Below are 15,289 nucleotides of genomic sequence, written 5' to 3' on the forward strand. Positions count from 1 at the left end.
CCCAGGCCCTCGCTGCAGCCCTGCAGATGTGCAGCACTGACCACGCAGCCAGCCGGCAGCAGTCATGTCTTAATTAACGAGCAGACATCGGATCAATAAGTGATGAACGATGGAGGGGGAGCCGTGAAAGGTGGGACAGCCTGCATGGTTCAAGGTTTTTGTTTTTCGTTGATGTGGAATAACATTAGAAATCAATAGCACAGGAAGCCCCGCCACACACGACTCAGATTAGGTAAAAAAATCCTTTTCCTCATGTCTGTTTTTACCCATCACTTCTGTATCAAACAATCCTATTGTAGTGGATGATTTGTCGGAGTATTTTCAAAGCAATATGGGCCTGAGCCTTGGGAAGTCAGTTTTATAAACTTGTGCTCTGTAACAATCCTTAGGTTATTAAAGGAGGAACCTACTCTGGGTCTTTTTAGCTGCCGTGTGTGGGATCTTAAGCTTTGCAGGATTTATTTCTGAATGAAAAGGTTATTTATTTCTTTTATTGGTGTGCCTGCTTTGCGTCAAGCTGCCTATGGCTTTTAATTTGAGGGATTTTATTTTGTTTCTCGCAACATGACATTTTCACGGAAGACATTTTGACTTCTTACAGTTGCAAAAACACAGCTGGAAAAACAGGCATGATTCATTTCAGATTCCTGGTATGTTGCATGCTGGGTCTCTGTCAATCATACTCGAACACTTGAATAGAACAAAAGCCATCATTAGGATTATTAGTAACACCTGCGCTTTTCCCATTTTTGTCTGCTGTGAGATACCCTACAGGTAATAGGTTTCAGGTTTCAAGGTTTCAAGGTTTCAAGGTTTTATTTGTCATATGCACAGCAGATACAGCGTATATGTTGGCAATGAAAATCTTATGTCGCGTGCTCCTCCAACAGCTCAACATACATGGTGCAATAATAAGTCCAACGCATTATACATTTGTACCCACAACTTTGGTATCTACAGAAGGGTTGATGTAGGGAGCAATGGCACGTAAACAAAGCTTAAGGTATGACTGGCATGGTGGATGTATTGAGGATGAAAGCAGTTTTTATAGTTCAGGGTCAGGTTTCACCTATAGCAACACTTAATGAATGTAACATACTGTTTGTCATTGATCGCCATATTTACATGGCTTTGTTCACCGGGAAAGAGAAGGTATGCAGTGGAAATGGCTTTCTATTGCTACATGTTTTATACTGAAGAGGAGACGTAATGGTTCATGAGCACCGGTCTTCTGTTGGAAAATTCACAACACCCTTTCACTCTGCCTGACTGCATAAAGGGCTCGCTACTCCCTTCATTTATACTGACTGTTTGTACTGCACCTAAGGATTTATTAAACTTAAATCCTTAGGTGCAGAATTATCCGATATGAATGTAATTGCTTGGATATTGGTGGACAAAGTGGTATATCCTACATGTTGTAATTATATTTAATTTGGTGAATTAAAAAATGAAACCTTCATAAGTTTTTGACAAAATACTCATTGAAAAAAACGGAGCATTGCTACTAGCTAGACTTAAAGGGACATCATTGTTTCTGATTATTCTTTTTGTTTGTTCCTCGTTTCCCCAAAACTGAATGACTTCTCCATTTATGACACATTTTTGTATTCTGGATTTTATCTGTGCAAAGAACATGATCTTAACATAATCTTGGTACATAGAAAACAACTATGAGAATTAGAAACCAGATGCATGTCTTTGAGGAAAGATGGGGTAAAGTATAGCACACTGTAATGAAGATTTGTAGTATTAATATGGTATCCATTCTTTTATTTGTAATCTTATTATTAATATTATTTCATCTCGGGTTTGTCAACTGTTATGTAGTTAATTTATGTACCTGGATGTTCATTTTGTTATGTATGCTTTGTGAATAATTTCATAAAATGCAACAAAAAAAATCATGGTACATACATTTTCGGAAACGTAGTAAAAAATGCAAAACCATTCACATATATTTTTAGAAACATAATTTGACATCCTCATACATGCACAGCTGTGACATTCACACACGTGCCTGTAGGTTACCTGACGTTGCAAACTGTCAGTGTAAGAGTGAAAGTTAATCAGCGTTTGTGGTGGGTATTCTTGGAATTCACGGACAGGATGGCCAGTCTGTGATAAGGCTTTCACATTTTGTTGTAGCCGGAAGGCTTGTGGGAACACTAATCAGTCCCCCCCTCCCTCACCTGTCCCTATCAACCTCTTTCAAGTGAGTTACTGATCCATGTCTGGACACAATTTGTATGTTTTCTTTCTCACTGCAAACTTTTTGTGGAAAATTGAATTTGATACCTGGGGGCAGGATGCAAACATTGGACAAAATAGCTTATTTTCCTCCCATCCAACCTTTTGCCACTCTTTCTAATGAATAGCAATATAAAATATCTGTGGGAGATGCTATTCTGTGCTCGGTAGCAAGCCCTGCAATCTAGAACTCATCAATTCATGTTTAGAGTACATGTGGAAGAGTGTGTCTGACTGCAGAACATGTATATCTCTCTGATAGGGCTGAATTCGCAATCACGCAGTTATGAAAGCTCATGTTGGTTAATGATTTGTTCAGAGTTTGCAACCAGCCTTTTAAGGACAAAAATACTAGAGATCTCTTAAAATGTGTGTTATTTAAGGCATTGGCTTGATCAAGAAGGAAACCTCATTGATTAAAACATACACCTCCTCGTTATAAAACAGGGCAAAGCTAAATTTGGAAACATGGCCCGGCAATTGTAAATGCTCCACGTTTCACTGATGTGTCTCTGATGATTACCATTTAATCAGCTGCAAATGCTCTTAATTACAAGATTAGTCTCCTACCAATTAGCTAACGTGCTAATGGTTCTAATCTGCCATTGAAGTCGGCTGAATTCTAATTAGGGAGTAACTGTTTCAATTCACCGAGGGCCCATCTGATGGGTCATTACCAACCTAGTTATCCTCATATAAACCAAAGGCAGCAAGCAACACCGGTCCCATTTGGAGAGCAGCTGTAGAGGCTTTATGAGCATCATGTGGGCCATTTTCATGCATCATGAAACGACAATGTTTCCATTCCCTGAAAATCACGGAGGCATTCTGATGACTCACTGATGGATATATTATACGATGCAACATCACAAGCTGTGTAAATGACATATGCAGAGGAGGTCTTCCTAATTTTACTGAAGATGAAGGTTTTGGAATTGGAGAATAATACTTTTTTTGAAGTGGAGAAGAAGGGTTTATTATTGTTTCATAACCGCAATTATCTATGTAGTTTATATTGCCATTAGATCTAATTGATATTAGAGATGATAAGGGGGAGTGTCAAACAAAAAAATCACCAACTCTGCAGTCTGCAAAACAATTTTTAATGTTTTTTCGGACCTGCAAAACTCTGCCCTTGTGATGCGTTTCAAAGCCAGCACATCTTATAAACCCACAGCACACTACCTGCTCAGCACCAAAGGGCAGACGGACACAGTTAGCAACCATCTAATGAAAGGGGCTCAATAAGCAGCTAGAGAGACCAAAACACAAACAAATATTTGCTCCCTGCACGGGCTATAGAGATAAAACTAGTGACTTTCAGATTCCCCTCCTACAAAACAGCTCATGTTTCTCATTAAAATCCACCCAGAAGAACACAAAAAGTTAGGGACATTTCACTGTAAAGACCCCTTAAATCCTCATATAATTGGCAATAAACTCCACCTCTAATCCCACCTAAATCACATACAGTCTTTTCTTGTCAGGGAGACCAGAAGATCTGCCTATAGTGAATAGTATTATACATTGCAATAACTGTGAAAACAGATCCTTGGCTTTTGGTTTCATTCTGCTTTACGCTGTAGTGGTTTTTCAAACACTTCTGTTTTTATATTAGGAATCTCTTTAACACCTTGTGAAATTCTCCAAAAGTCATTGTTATCAAAAGAAAATATCTCTAAAAGGTACTTCAGCTCTCCAGGAAATATGTGCTACCTGGCCCAATAGTCGTAATGTCATACTGAGGGATTATGAGATGTCTGTGGAATCTTGATGTGTGTCTGCAATAAAAAATGCAGAGGGACATGCATTAAAACTCTTCTCTTCGCCACGGCGCACAGGAGGTAATCTCAGCCCTCTGTCCTTGTCAAATTAGGGTTATAATAAGTAATTTAGGAGTGTTGAGTTCAGCGGATGCTCATGCTGTTCCTTTTTTTGCCTGATTCGTACTCCTTTTAGAAACGGTATTTTGGGCTTGGTTGAACTTACTCGAGGCCACCGCAACACGTTGGCTGCTCCGTGTTAACAAGTGCAAATTGTACAAGACATAGCCTGAAGGTATGGAGGCATTGAAGCATCTTTTTGGGCTTGTATCAGTAAAGCAATGCGTCAATTCACTTAATTACAGGCAGTAATCCTCCAAGTTGAAATGTGTTCATAGACACCCATTACCGCACTATGTCCAATGCTGAGGACAACAGGAATTTAAAGGATGTTGATACACACCTACTGGTGTTTTAACATATTTCCACAGACAAATACCATTTTAAGTTAAAAGACAATCTAAGACTATTTGATATCACAGACGGGCTTGTTCCTGTTCAGATTTTGGAGACAAATGTGAAACAAAGCAAAGTAACAACCTAACAATAGCAATGAAGAACAAGACTGCCAGCAAGGAAACAGGATGTAAAACATGTCCAGTTTAAAATATTCACACATCAGCTTCATAAATGTTTTAGGAAGGATTTGAATCAACAGATTTCTTTTACGACACACAGTGGTTTTTGGTGGAATAGAAATGGATCTCACCTGCCCTGCACCTTGATGTCAGAAATAGCGTAGAAGTATCTGGACAGGTTGTTCTCATCCACCATGGTGGCTCCAGTGGCTGGCTTTAGCAGCTTAATCCTTAGATCAGTGATGGTGAAGAAGTCACGCAGGTTCTTGGTGGTATCCAGCTGGCCGTACAGCGAGGCCATGTTGTGTAGCCGAGGCCCGGCAAAGAGGGCAAAGCGGTCCTTTATCTCAAATCGTACCGTCTTGTCGTTCTTCCACACGTAGCCCCGGGAGTAGTCCTCAGTGCAGATGATATCCAGCAGAGTGCGCTGGGTGAGGTCGCCGACTGTCTTGGGTTCCATGGTGAAAGCGTCCAGGCAGTCGGTGGCATAAAACTGGTACGGGGTCCAGGTCCGGCCGTAGTCGAGTGACTTTTCCAGGACCATCTGCTCGGGTCGGCCCGACTCAAAGGTCAGTACGATGTCATCAGTCAGTTCGATGGTTTTGTTCCACGACAGCGTGATGTTCACCTGGAGTGGCTTTGGGTATTTCTTCCATGAGGTGGACTGCCAAAACGTTGTGGGGTTGCGACCTTCAAAGTCAAACATCAGCTCGGGAGGATGAGCCAGCTCCTCAGTAGTAGCATCACATTCATTGTTGCACATGTAAGGATTCTCCTGAAAAAAACGAAAAAGCACATTTAAATCAGCGTTTAAAAATGACATATTGTAGAATTACATTTTAAAGACTAGATATGAGTTCTTACAAATTAAAGTATTTAAATTGCAATACCCAAAATAAAAAAGAACATCCACTATACATTTGGAGACACAAGCCCATATGATATAAAGAGAAATGTGCAACCAGTGTGGTATTTTGTTATTTAAAATATGTATATTTTCATTACCATTGCAATCGTTACTTGTTGAACACTAGGGGTTTGGTTTGGTGCTTCTTACTTTATATAAATGGAATAAATTGGTGTAAATTCACAAAAGCATTTACTTTACTGTCCTTTTATTATGCGCAGAGGATATGATTATGGATTTATAGTGTGAGATCTATGGAGTGTATGCTTACAAGGCAGACCCATTGAGGATGACATAAATGAAAACCTACAGTAATTATACCTGAGAAGCAGTTCATAATATGTGTCTTTCTCAATTTGATGAAAAGAGGTAGGAATAATGCACTCTTTGTTAGACGACTTGACTTTCTTGTTGACTGTTGGGATTAAATCTGACAACTCCGTGCACATTACAAATGGAGAAAAAACTATCAATAAACTACACTCTGTAGTTTGAATGAGGGAGGTTATGCAATTGAAATGTAAAAACACAGTTAAATATTTAGTTTTGCATAAAATATTCAGTGTAAAAGTGGAGTCCTCATAAACTTGTTAGTTATAAAGTCGCTGTAGTAGTCCCACCATCACGATTATAAACGCCAAAGTTTCTCTCAGGTCGGCTGTTGCTCCACTTTGCGTCAAAAGGTTATTTTCTTTTCCAGTGCCTCGTTGGCATGCCATCCTTTCACCATTCCCACACCGTACTCCATAGCACTTCCAACACATTCAAGCTCCCATGTATTTTATAATCTGCGCGGGCCATGTTGGCCCCGAGAGCTATAGGAGACAGTGACCCTCTCATTACGATGACACTGTGGATCCCATATTCTCGTTCAGCGCCATTCCTGCCTACACTGCCACCCAAATTGCCAGTGTAATTGATATTCCTGTGTGGTGTTCCAGCTGAGATGGGAACGGAATCCCGATGAGTGCTTCTTATGAAACACGCAAGGGGACATGCATTTTTCATGGGCCTGTGTCTGCTCTGTACCATAGACATCCACCAAGTCTGGATGTTTGTGTGAGTGTGTTAGTGGGGAGAAAGAGGAGCTCTTGATGTGTTTCTGTTTGGTTGCGAGAGGGAAAGAGCGCTCTGAATGTGTTTGCTTGTGTGTGTGTGTGTGTGTGTGTGTGTGTGTGTGTGTGTGTGTTTGTGTATGTGTATGTGTATGTGTGTCATTGTGAGTGAAAAGCAGAGAGACAGGGAGAGAGAGGGAGCTGAAACAGAGCCAAAGAGCAGAAGACACACTCCAATTGACATTCCTCTCACCTCTGCTCCAGGAACAATGAGGTTAAGTGCAGATGAGATTCAGATCAACTGTAAAGCGGTTCGATAATCAGCAATCATCTGACACTCTACACGCAAAATTATCTAAAGGTGAGAACAGTGCTATCTGCAATATTACTCCTTTATCTCTCCAGTATTGCGGCGCTTTCAACCGAGACTGCCACTTTGTCGAGTGAAGATCACTGGAAGGAATACTGATAAGCAGACGCCATTATATTTTATTTAAAAGGCCAATGACTGCTTTTGTCTTTGTAGTAAGAACCATAAATTCCTCCCTTGCAAAGAAAAAGAACGTCTTTGATGCTTTATCTTCTTCTCAGTTAGATGTGTGTATGACTCTTTAGATACTGATCTTTTCGGTGAATTGTATTTCCTGTGGTACTGTGATATGCTTTCAGCTCCTCTGCTACAGTAGAAGAGATAACTATGGCACGAGGTAGAACAAGACAGAGGGATTGGGGGTCACTTGGCCTGCTCAGCTAACTCAAAGGAGCGTTGCATGATCCACTTAGGAGGGTAATAAGGGTTATGCTGCTAAGATAGATAGTGAAAGCATAACAGAGATTGGGAGGGAGAGACAATTTAAAACATGTACACCTTTTTGTGTTTTTCTGCAGGTAGATCTGCAGTTGCTATTCTTCCCATGCACACCCACACACAAGCAAAGCCAACATGAGTCTCGAAGCATAAACACAGAGGATGGGAGAACTGAAAGAGAGTGTAGGGGTAGCGGAGGGGGACATTGGCTGCTTGAGTTTGGCCATCGGGACAATACATTTTGCTAGTGTCAACTGTTTGCCAATAATGTGTGCTGAGGCTCGTTAAATTCCCCACTTTAGCTTGAACTGCCTCGGAGGTTTGCTCAGACGATGACGGTACATTAAGAATGCAGGAGGGAGGGAGAGAAATAAAGACAGTGTGAGATGGAAAGTGATTTCCCTGTTGTCATTCAGGAGCATGACTTTTCACTTTCTCATTTTTCTATTTGTTTAATTTGTTGTCACAGTTAGGTCTGGGACCAGCAGGGAGGCTGGCTTTGCATCTTTCTGAAATGGGAGCCTTATTCACAGATGATATAAAGAACTCAGGCCACAGATTTCGTGGCTAATGAGAAAAACAATTTCCTGACTGGAGCAGAGTAAATACAGGCTTTGAAAAGAGAGAAATTTGCTTCATCACTCTAGCAGATGAAAAAGTGTTCAGAGACCAGAGGAAAGCAAGTCATAAATTCAATCCATAATCATTCTCTCGACTTCAGGCCTTCAGGGAAGTGATCATTCTCACAGTTCAAATATGGGAACTGGCTGGGGACAAACCTTTCATAAAAGCACCCTCTATCATTAATAACACTCAATAATGTGAAGGCCGTAACATAATCTAAAATTAAGTGGCATGCAGTATTTACTTTCTCCCAGTAAAGCCCACCATACCGGAATGATTTCATACAACCCAGTGAAGGTGGAAGGATAGGGATTTAGCCAAAGGTCAAGACCTTTCATCGGATTTTGTGCAGTGGTTATTTAACAATAACACTGTTCCTTATGAAGATCAATACCTTCTGTGGTCATTTAAGTCCCAAGGCTTTAGTACTCTGCAGTGGGGCAGCTATTGGAAAACAATAAGCCCTCTCGGCTTGATCCGTTAGCTGTGATCATGGCTGTCGGAGAGGGAAATAGTCTGCAGGGAATTAGAAAGAAACAAGAGTTTTGTACCAAAATGAGATAATGACCAATTAAAATGTGACCCGCCCTTACAAAAGAGTTGCTGTCATTAAAGCATAATTTAGCATGGATTATTATAAGCGTTGAAGGTTTTTTAACTTTAAAAAAAACACCTATTATTTGATGATGTAATTATGTGATTGAGAAAAAAATAATCTGTATGTTGGAAAGTTGTCAATCTGTGTCTGATGTTTTGATTAAAGCACCATCTTTCAGGCACACACTTACTCGTACATTTAATTGAATTATGAATGCTTGTAGAATATCGTATCACAGTAATACTACACCTGGCTAACTGAGTTATTGTGATTATTATACCATAATGTATTCAACTATTATACTGGATGTTTTACCCTACTTTTTATTATACTTATTTTATTATTTTGTTCTAATTTAAAATGTTAAACATCATAGCAGTCAGATAGCCTTCCTTAATCCGCACCTTTGACATTATATACAGGGCTTTAAGGGCTTCTAATGGGGGCTGTCTCTGCTTGATATTGCTGACATCTCTATTGCCATCATGGCTGCTGTGTAACGGAGCTCAGCTGGTTTCTATCAGTGCTATATGATCTGTCCGGGGGCAGTGGCTCAGTGGAGGACGCCTCAGCAGCAAGGCTGGGGCTGGTCGCACAGCTAATGATGTCCCGATCTCTGCTGCCTATAAGGTCAATCCAATATCAGGGTGTCACACAGTAGGAGAGCAAGAAAAGAGGAAGTGAGAGAAACACAGACTTGAGCTGGGAATATGCATTCAAATGTCATTCACTGGGAGAAAAAGCATTCATGTCTCCACATAATCATTAGGGCTCAGTGGATATTAAATGTGATTTCATGGTTGTGTTTAGGTTTTGATTGTTAAATGAACAATGACAGAACAAGCGTCGACGCCCAGAGTATATACTTTGCGCACCAGTTTTAGGATAAAATCTTCTAAATATTGAAAAACTTAACAAGACTACAGGGATGGATGCTTTCTCTACTAAATGGGCTACACAGACAACACCTTTGATTTAGCAAAGAGACACACGCTGCAGCAATCCATGCAACACTAAAAACACACACCGACACACACACGTGCACCTGATGATGTGATGTGAGGCAGATGTTTAAATGAGTGACATATGGGCTGTGACATTGACGAAGCGTAGCCTCTCGTTGATGTGTCTTTTGACGCACGATGTGGCTCGGCAGATAAATTCTCTGGCCAGCGACAGCTCCAGTTGAAGGATGGGTGCAGGCAATCCAACCAATCAGTTTAGTTGACAGATTTCTGGACTTGAAGCTCAGATCACGGATTGAATTCACGGCAGTTTTCCACTCTAGCCGTATCCTTTAAGTTGATCTTTTTATTTGACCTTTGTGACATTTTAAAGTTTGATATGTGCTCACTGCTTTGTTTCTCTGTAAATCATTCTGAGACACACATGTCTGCTCAGTAAATGCTTTTTTAAATTAAGCTTTATTTGGCAAATTCCCCCTTATTGGAAAAAAGAAGTATTGGGCTAATCAGTAACCCACAGTCCCAGGGAAATTTATTTTGGTGAGGAACAAAGCTCCATATTATGAGATAGGTTCATTCAGCAAATAAAGTGATAAGCAGTTAGTCAAAAGGCACAACAATGGAGAGGTATAATAATGAGAATTAAAAAAGCAGCAGTTAGAATAAATCAAATTGTGGGTCAACCAAATAATGGCTTATTCAATTTTGTTCATTTCCCACCAGAGCTACCAATAACCTTCTTGCCTTCACAAAAAGACACTACACAGACAAACTACACATACGAACTGCACACCGACATTCATTCTGTACATGCATGTAAACATGGAATAGCGTATAGATAGATGACATGTTTCAGATTAGAGTTATGGGACAAGCTGTCATACTATCAGAAAGCTGTGTATCCAGATTATCTAAACGACTTTGTCATGAGAATGAAAGAGCCCTCAAATTGTTGATTACAATCTCTGTAGGCCAATTTCAAATGTCAAAATTGAAAATAGAAAGTCTGTCTAACTGACAATTTTCCTAGTCGTTGGTCATTTTTGCACCGTGCACCTCCATTTTCTATTAGGAATAGGTTTCGACCACCGGCTTGTACGCACTTTACTAGTTAGTGCAGAGCCCTCGCTTCAGAGTCTCTGTGGCGAAAAATCTCTCCCCCTGGACCCGAGGTGTTGCTGGATTAATCAGCCCATCATCCTGCTCAGCCTTACACCTCCTAACCTGCCGCACGACACCTGCAGACCTGTCGTTGGCCCAAACCCCCTCTATCACACCTCCGGATGCCCATCCTCATTCATGGAGTGCACCATTGGGGGAGAATTTGACAAATGACAGCTTGGTGAAATCACTTGTCTGTGATTCAATGTTCAGGGAGTTGATCCAGGACAACAAAGATGACGATGATTTGAGCTGAAGCACCACTTCGCAAAATCACAGGATGCCCATTTTAAGACCACAATAAAATCTCAGCTTTCAATCAGACCAATAAGGCTGGCTCTCTTCACCTTGCACTCACATGATACTTCGAAATAACTGAGAATGATACGTTTGTGGTGATACTCAGAAGCCCTGCCAAAAAGGATATCAGGATAGATCTTGTTCGGCTTTTTAGAAGAGAGAATGTTTGAGTTCAGAGCGAACACAGGGACTGGGTGTTGATCCTTTCAGGGCTTGGTATAAGCCCTGACGGAGGAGACAGCTGAAATGAGCCATGGTGAGATATTGGGAGAGTCAGAGCTTTGGCAGAAACTCAATAGAGCTTTAATGACCTGCAGTCAGGGCCAGCAGTGGCTCACTACAGAGCCAGGCTTTTCATTCTTCTGACCTTCAGAGGAATGAAGGACAGGAGGATTGCTCATCTGACCTGTGAGTGCACCATCATATCACATCTGAGGTTGGAGGGCTTTGAAGGTCTGAGACCTGACAGCAGATAATGGCAGTTCAATATCATGCAACTACAGCACAAAAACACTATAATGTACTTGTTCCATCATTACAGGTAACATTTGGCTCACCTTCATTTCTGTATAGTGTGAAAATCAATTAGCCCAGGCTTGCTTGAGCAATGTAATCCGGTGATCGCCATCCTGTGTGCCTAGGACCATTATCAAGGCGTCTTCAGAAGGAATAAGTGATCAAAGAATGTATTGAATATTTGATCTGTGTTTTTTGCAGCAGTTAACAGTTAATTGAAAAGAAGAATATTAAATGTGAAATGTAGTTACATTTTAATCTATCATAGTATAATTAGTTTAGTACCTATGGATCTTATTTTTACATATTTGAAACAATATGAGATATATAAAAATCTCAAATACCCCATGCAGTGCTCCCGTAGGGTTTCTGACACCCTTGTTTTAGAAACACTGTTGAAGAGTTAGATCATAATAGTAATAAGGCTTGAGTCATGATATGTTGGTGAATCTTGCAAAGCCATATCGGTTTCATGTGTGAGGGAGAACGAAGCAAAATAAATGATCAGGTGGTTCAGTAAGCAGCACATCACAGGGCGCAGAGGTGATGGCTGTTACTTGCTATCGGCACCGACGGCTGATCAAAAACAAAAACAGTCAAATCTCCCGGCGCTCGTGTTTCGATTTGCCACATGCCAAGCACTCCGCCCTTTTGAACGTAGTCCTTGCCAAAGCGGTCCCTTTGAGGACTGCAGTACAGCCAGTCTGGGCTTTTGAAGTACACTGCTTGGCAACTCGGCCGCGCCGCCATCCAGCCTTGATTGGGATTCACGGGGCATCGGTAGACGAGGGGAAACGCACTCCACATTAATTAACACCTGGCTTCATTATCTGTCCCATGTGGCAGTGTCCCACTGGGGTAAATTAAACACTGCCTTATTACCATGGGGGATGGTGATGGAATTTCATGTGTGTGTGTGTGTTTGTGTGTGTGCATTTGCTTTGCTGTGTGTAAAGCTAAATCAAAGTCATTTGTACTTGCATATTTGTTGCTTTGTGTGTGTGTGTGAGATCATAACTGCATATTTTGTGTATTGTTATGTACGTGGATGCATGCTTCTAGGTGTGCGAGCTTGGTTGGAATCAGAATCACTCTGATGTCAGGATTCGATAAAAAGCTTTAACATTGCCTTAATGAGAGGATGTTTAATTCTCTTTTCCAGATCTCTGCCTCTCTTTGCGGTGCCCCGTACTCCAAAGCAGTCTGGATGAAACGCCGCCTGCTTGTGTGGTAAAATGTATATCTCTCTTGTCAATACACTTGAGAGAGAATCCTTAACATGGGCAGATATTTGTGTGTAAAATAAACACATCTGATGAATTTTACAAGCATTACGTTTTGATCCTGTAGCGATAGGGCACGGCACTAACAGTTTCAGGGTTGAAGGTTTCTCGTGGTTTCTCATTGGCTTTAACTGTGCAAAACATGTTGTAAAATATGTAATACCAACATGGCGTTTGCAGATGGCCTTTGGTTTTATTAGTGCTTTTCAGTTGTTTCATTTTTATAGGCTAAGTAGTTGATCAATCACAACAGAGCTGGCCAGCTAACCAATCAGAGCAGACTGGGCTCTGGTTTCACACAGGGGGTGAAAAGAGGTGCTGCAGCACAGGCAGTAAGAGAAAAATAAGGAGCTTTTTGAACATTAAAGCATGCAAACATGTCACAGTAGAGGCACAACATACAACTATGAAGCTGAAAATGAGCACAGTAGGGCCCCTTTTAACTGATTTCAACCCTTATTTCATATGATGTAAATAACAATCTCCTCAAGGAGGGCTGACCTTTGCTCAGGCAACAGACTTGATCTCCTGTGTAAACAGTACAATGCAACCCAGCATTTCTATTTCTATTTCACTCCTATCAGGCTGTACAGAAAATGAAAGTATAATCCATTTGCTGCCCTAGAATGGCTCTACCTTAACAATGCCCTGATAAACTATTCTAAAATCATCGCATTATTGATTTTGATTCTTGCTTGTTACATATAAGCAGCTTCATAAAACATCAATCTGCCGTTGAGGGATTTTAAGTGCTCTCTTATTGAGAAAAGAATCGGAGGACATAGACTCAGTTCTCTCCCTGTTACAATGAGATGCAGGGGTCATCGCCGAGAAATTGACAGAAACTGGGATGAAATTGAGAGAGCGAAAGAATGAACGAGTCACAGTGAGAGTGAAATTGCTGCATTGTTCGTCAGTGTGTTAGCTCATAGTGTGTCAACTCGTCCTCACTCTTTTCAATCTGCATAGTTATTAGAGGCTTTTATTAATTTGAAATGCCAACGTGAGGAATAAAGCATTACTGAAATGTCACCCCTTCACTGAGCATGATAAAAATCACACCAGCCACTTTTGGAATCGGACATTCTTTACTTTTATCTGCCTCTCTTCTTCTCTCCGTTTCCTTCTCTTTCTTTCCACAGCACACTCTTTCACTCCTTCTCAGAGATCGATATGGCGTGACAACATGATGGCTGGGTTTCCTTAGGGGAGGATGGTCGCAACAGTTGCTTGTCATCTTGCCATTATTTTTCTCTTTCAAGTCTTGGCCCCCTTTGACGCAGTTCATGATTTCTGGAAATAAATAATAAAATGAATACAAAAACATAAAGTTCTGCCATGTAATGCTTGACCTTTTTAAAAACCACAGCCAGTGTTTTGACCTCTAAGGGATTTTGTGTCCAGACAATTCAAAAGGAAAGTCTTTGAGTCAGCCTTTAAATATTAACACCTTTTTAAGGCACAGTTTTGGGAATAGGCTTATTTACTTCCTTAAAGATGAGAAGATTGATAGCAATCTCATGTGGTCTTTACATTACAGTATAGACCTTTTGCTTGGATATCATTAGTGTAGCTTAGCAAATAGCATGGAAAGAGAGGAAATCAGTCAGCTTGGTTTAGATCAAAGGCATAAGAACAACACTTATGATTGAATTTCCCTTATTTGTGTTATTTAACCTGCCATGGTGTAGAGCTATGGGAAAATGTTCTTAAATTGTGTGAAGCAGCTAAAAACAGACACCACATGATACTATTAATTAAAATAGGGTTCCAAGACTTGATTTTGCACAATATCTGCAGGATTTCTTACATGAGAAAAGTCTTAAAGTCATTTCAACTTAACTTCTATACTTGATAACCTCTGCTCTACATGCTATCCTTAATATAAACTTAAATCTCAGTTCTCAAGTAAACACTAAGCCACGGCAAGAGACACTATCTCTATGTATATGTCTGTTATTATCAGTCAATATCTTATATTCATTCCTGTATAAGATTCAGAAATAGTTTACACAAAGGCTGTCAATACACAGGTTTATTCTCACCAACACATACTTTGGAGGGTGAAGCTTTCAAAGAGTTACTTTCCCATGAGAGTTGATTGCTTGACACTATTCAGTCTTGCCAAAATGATAGACCGTGTATTGAGGGAGGGGTAGTCCTTCACAAGCACATGCACTTCCATGCTATCAAGAAAAAAAAACTTCGACAGATGGGTGAGTCAAGTTGAGTTTTTTTGGGCAGCAACAGAGAGCTAGCCTGCCAAATAGCTTTGGAGTAATTCAATTACTGTATATTTTACAAGAATCCCATTCAGCTTGTCAGGCATAACAGAATTCTGAATGGATGTGCAAACACTGAAGGCTGGGAGGGCACAAAGAATTCAGTTTAATGGTGAAAGAATTCCATCTTATTTCTGAA

The 15,289-nt window shown here is 40.5% G+C and overlaps 1 protein-coding gene across 2 annotated transcripts in view; it reads right to left on the bottom strand.

Moving 5' to 3' along the window:
• Positions 1-15,289, bottom strand: part of LOC134865630 (netrin-G1-like) — a 50,894-nt gene that overhangs the window by 22,479 nt on the left and 13,126 nt on the right. For both annotated transcript variants that reach the window (XM_063885285.1, XM_063885286.1), the window contains exon 3: positions 4,783-5,426. In XM_063885285.1, the coding sequence (XP_063741355.1) occupies positions 4,783-5,426 (644 nt within the window). The remainder of the gene's footprint in view (positions 1-4,782; positions 5,427-15,289) is intronic.

This window comes from Eleginops maclovinus, chromosome 6 (genome assembly GCF_036324505.1).
Source record: "Eleginops maclovinus isolate JMC-PN-2008 ecotype Puerto Natales chromosome 6, JC_Emac_rtc_rv5, whole genome shotgun sequence".
Taxonomy (NCBI): domain Eukaryota; kingdom Metazoa; phylum Chordata; class Actinopteri; order Perciformes; family Eleginopidae; genus Eleginops; species Eleginops maclovinus.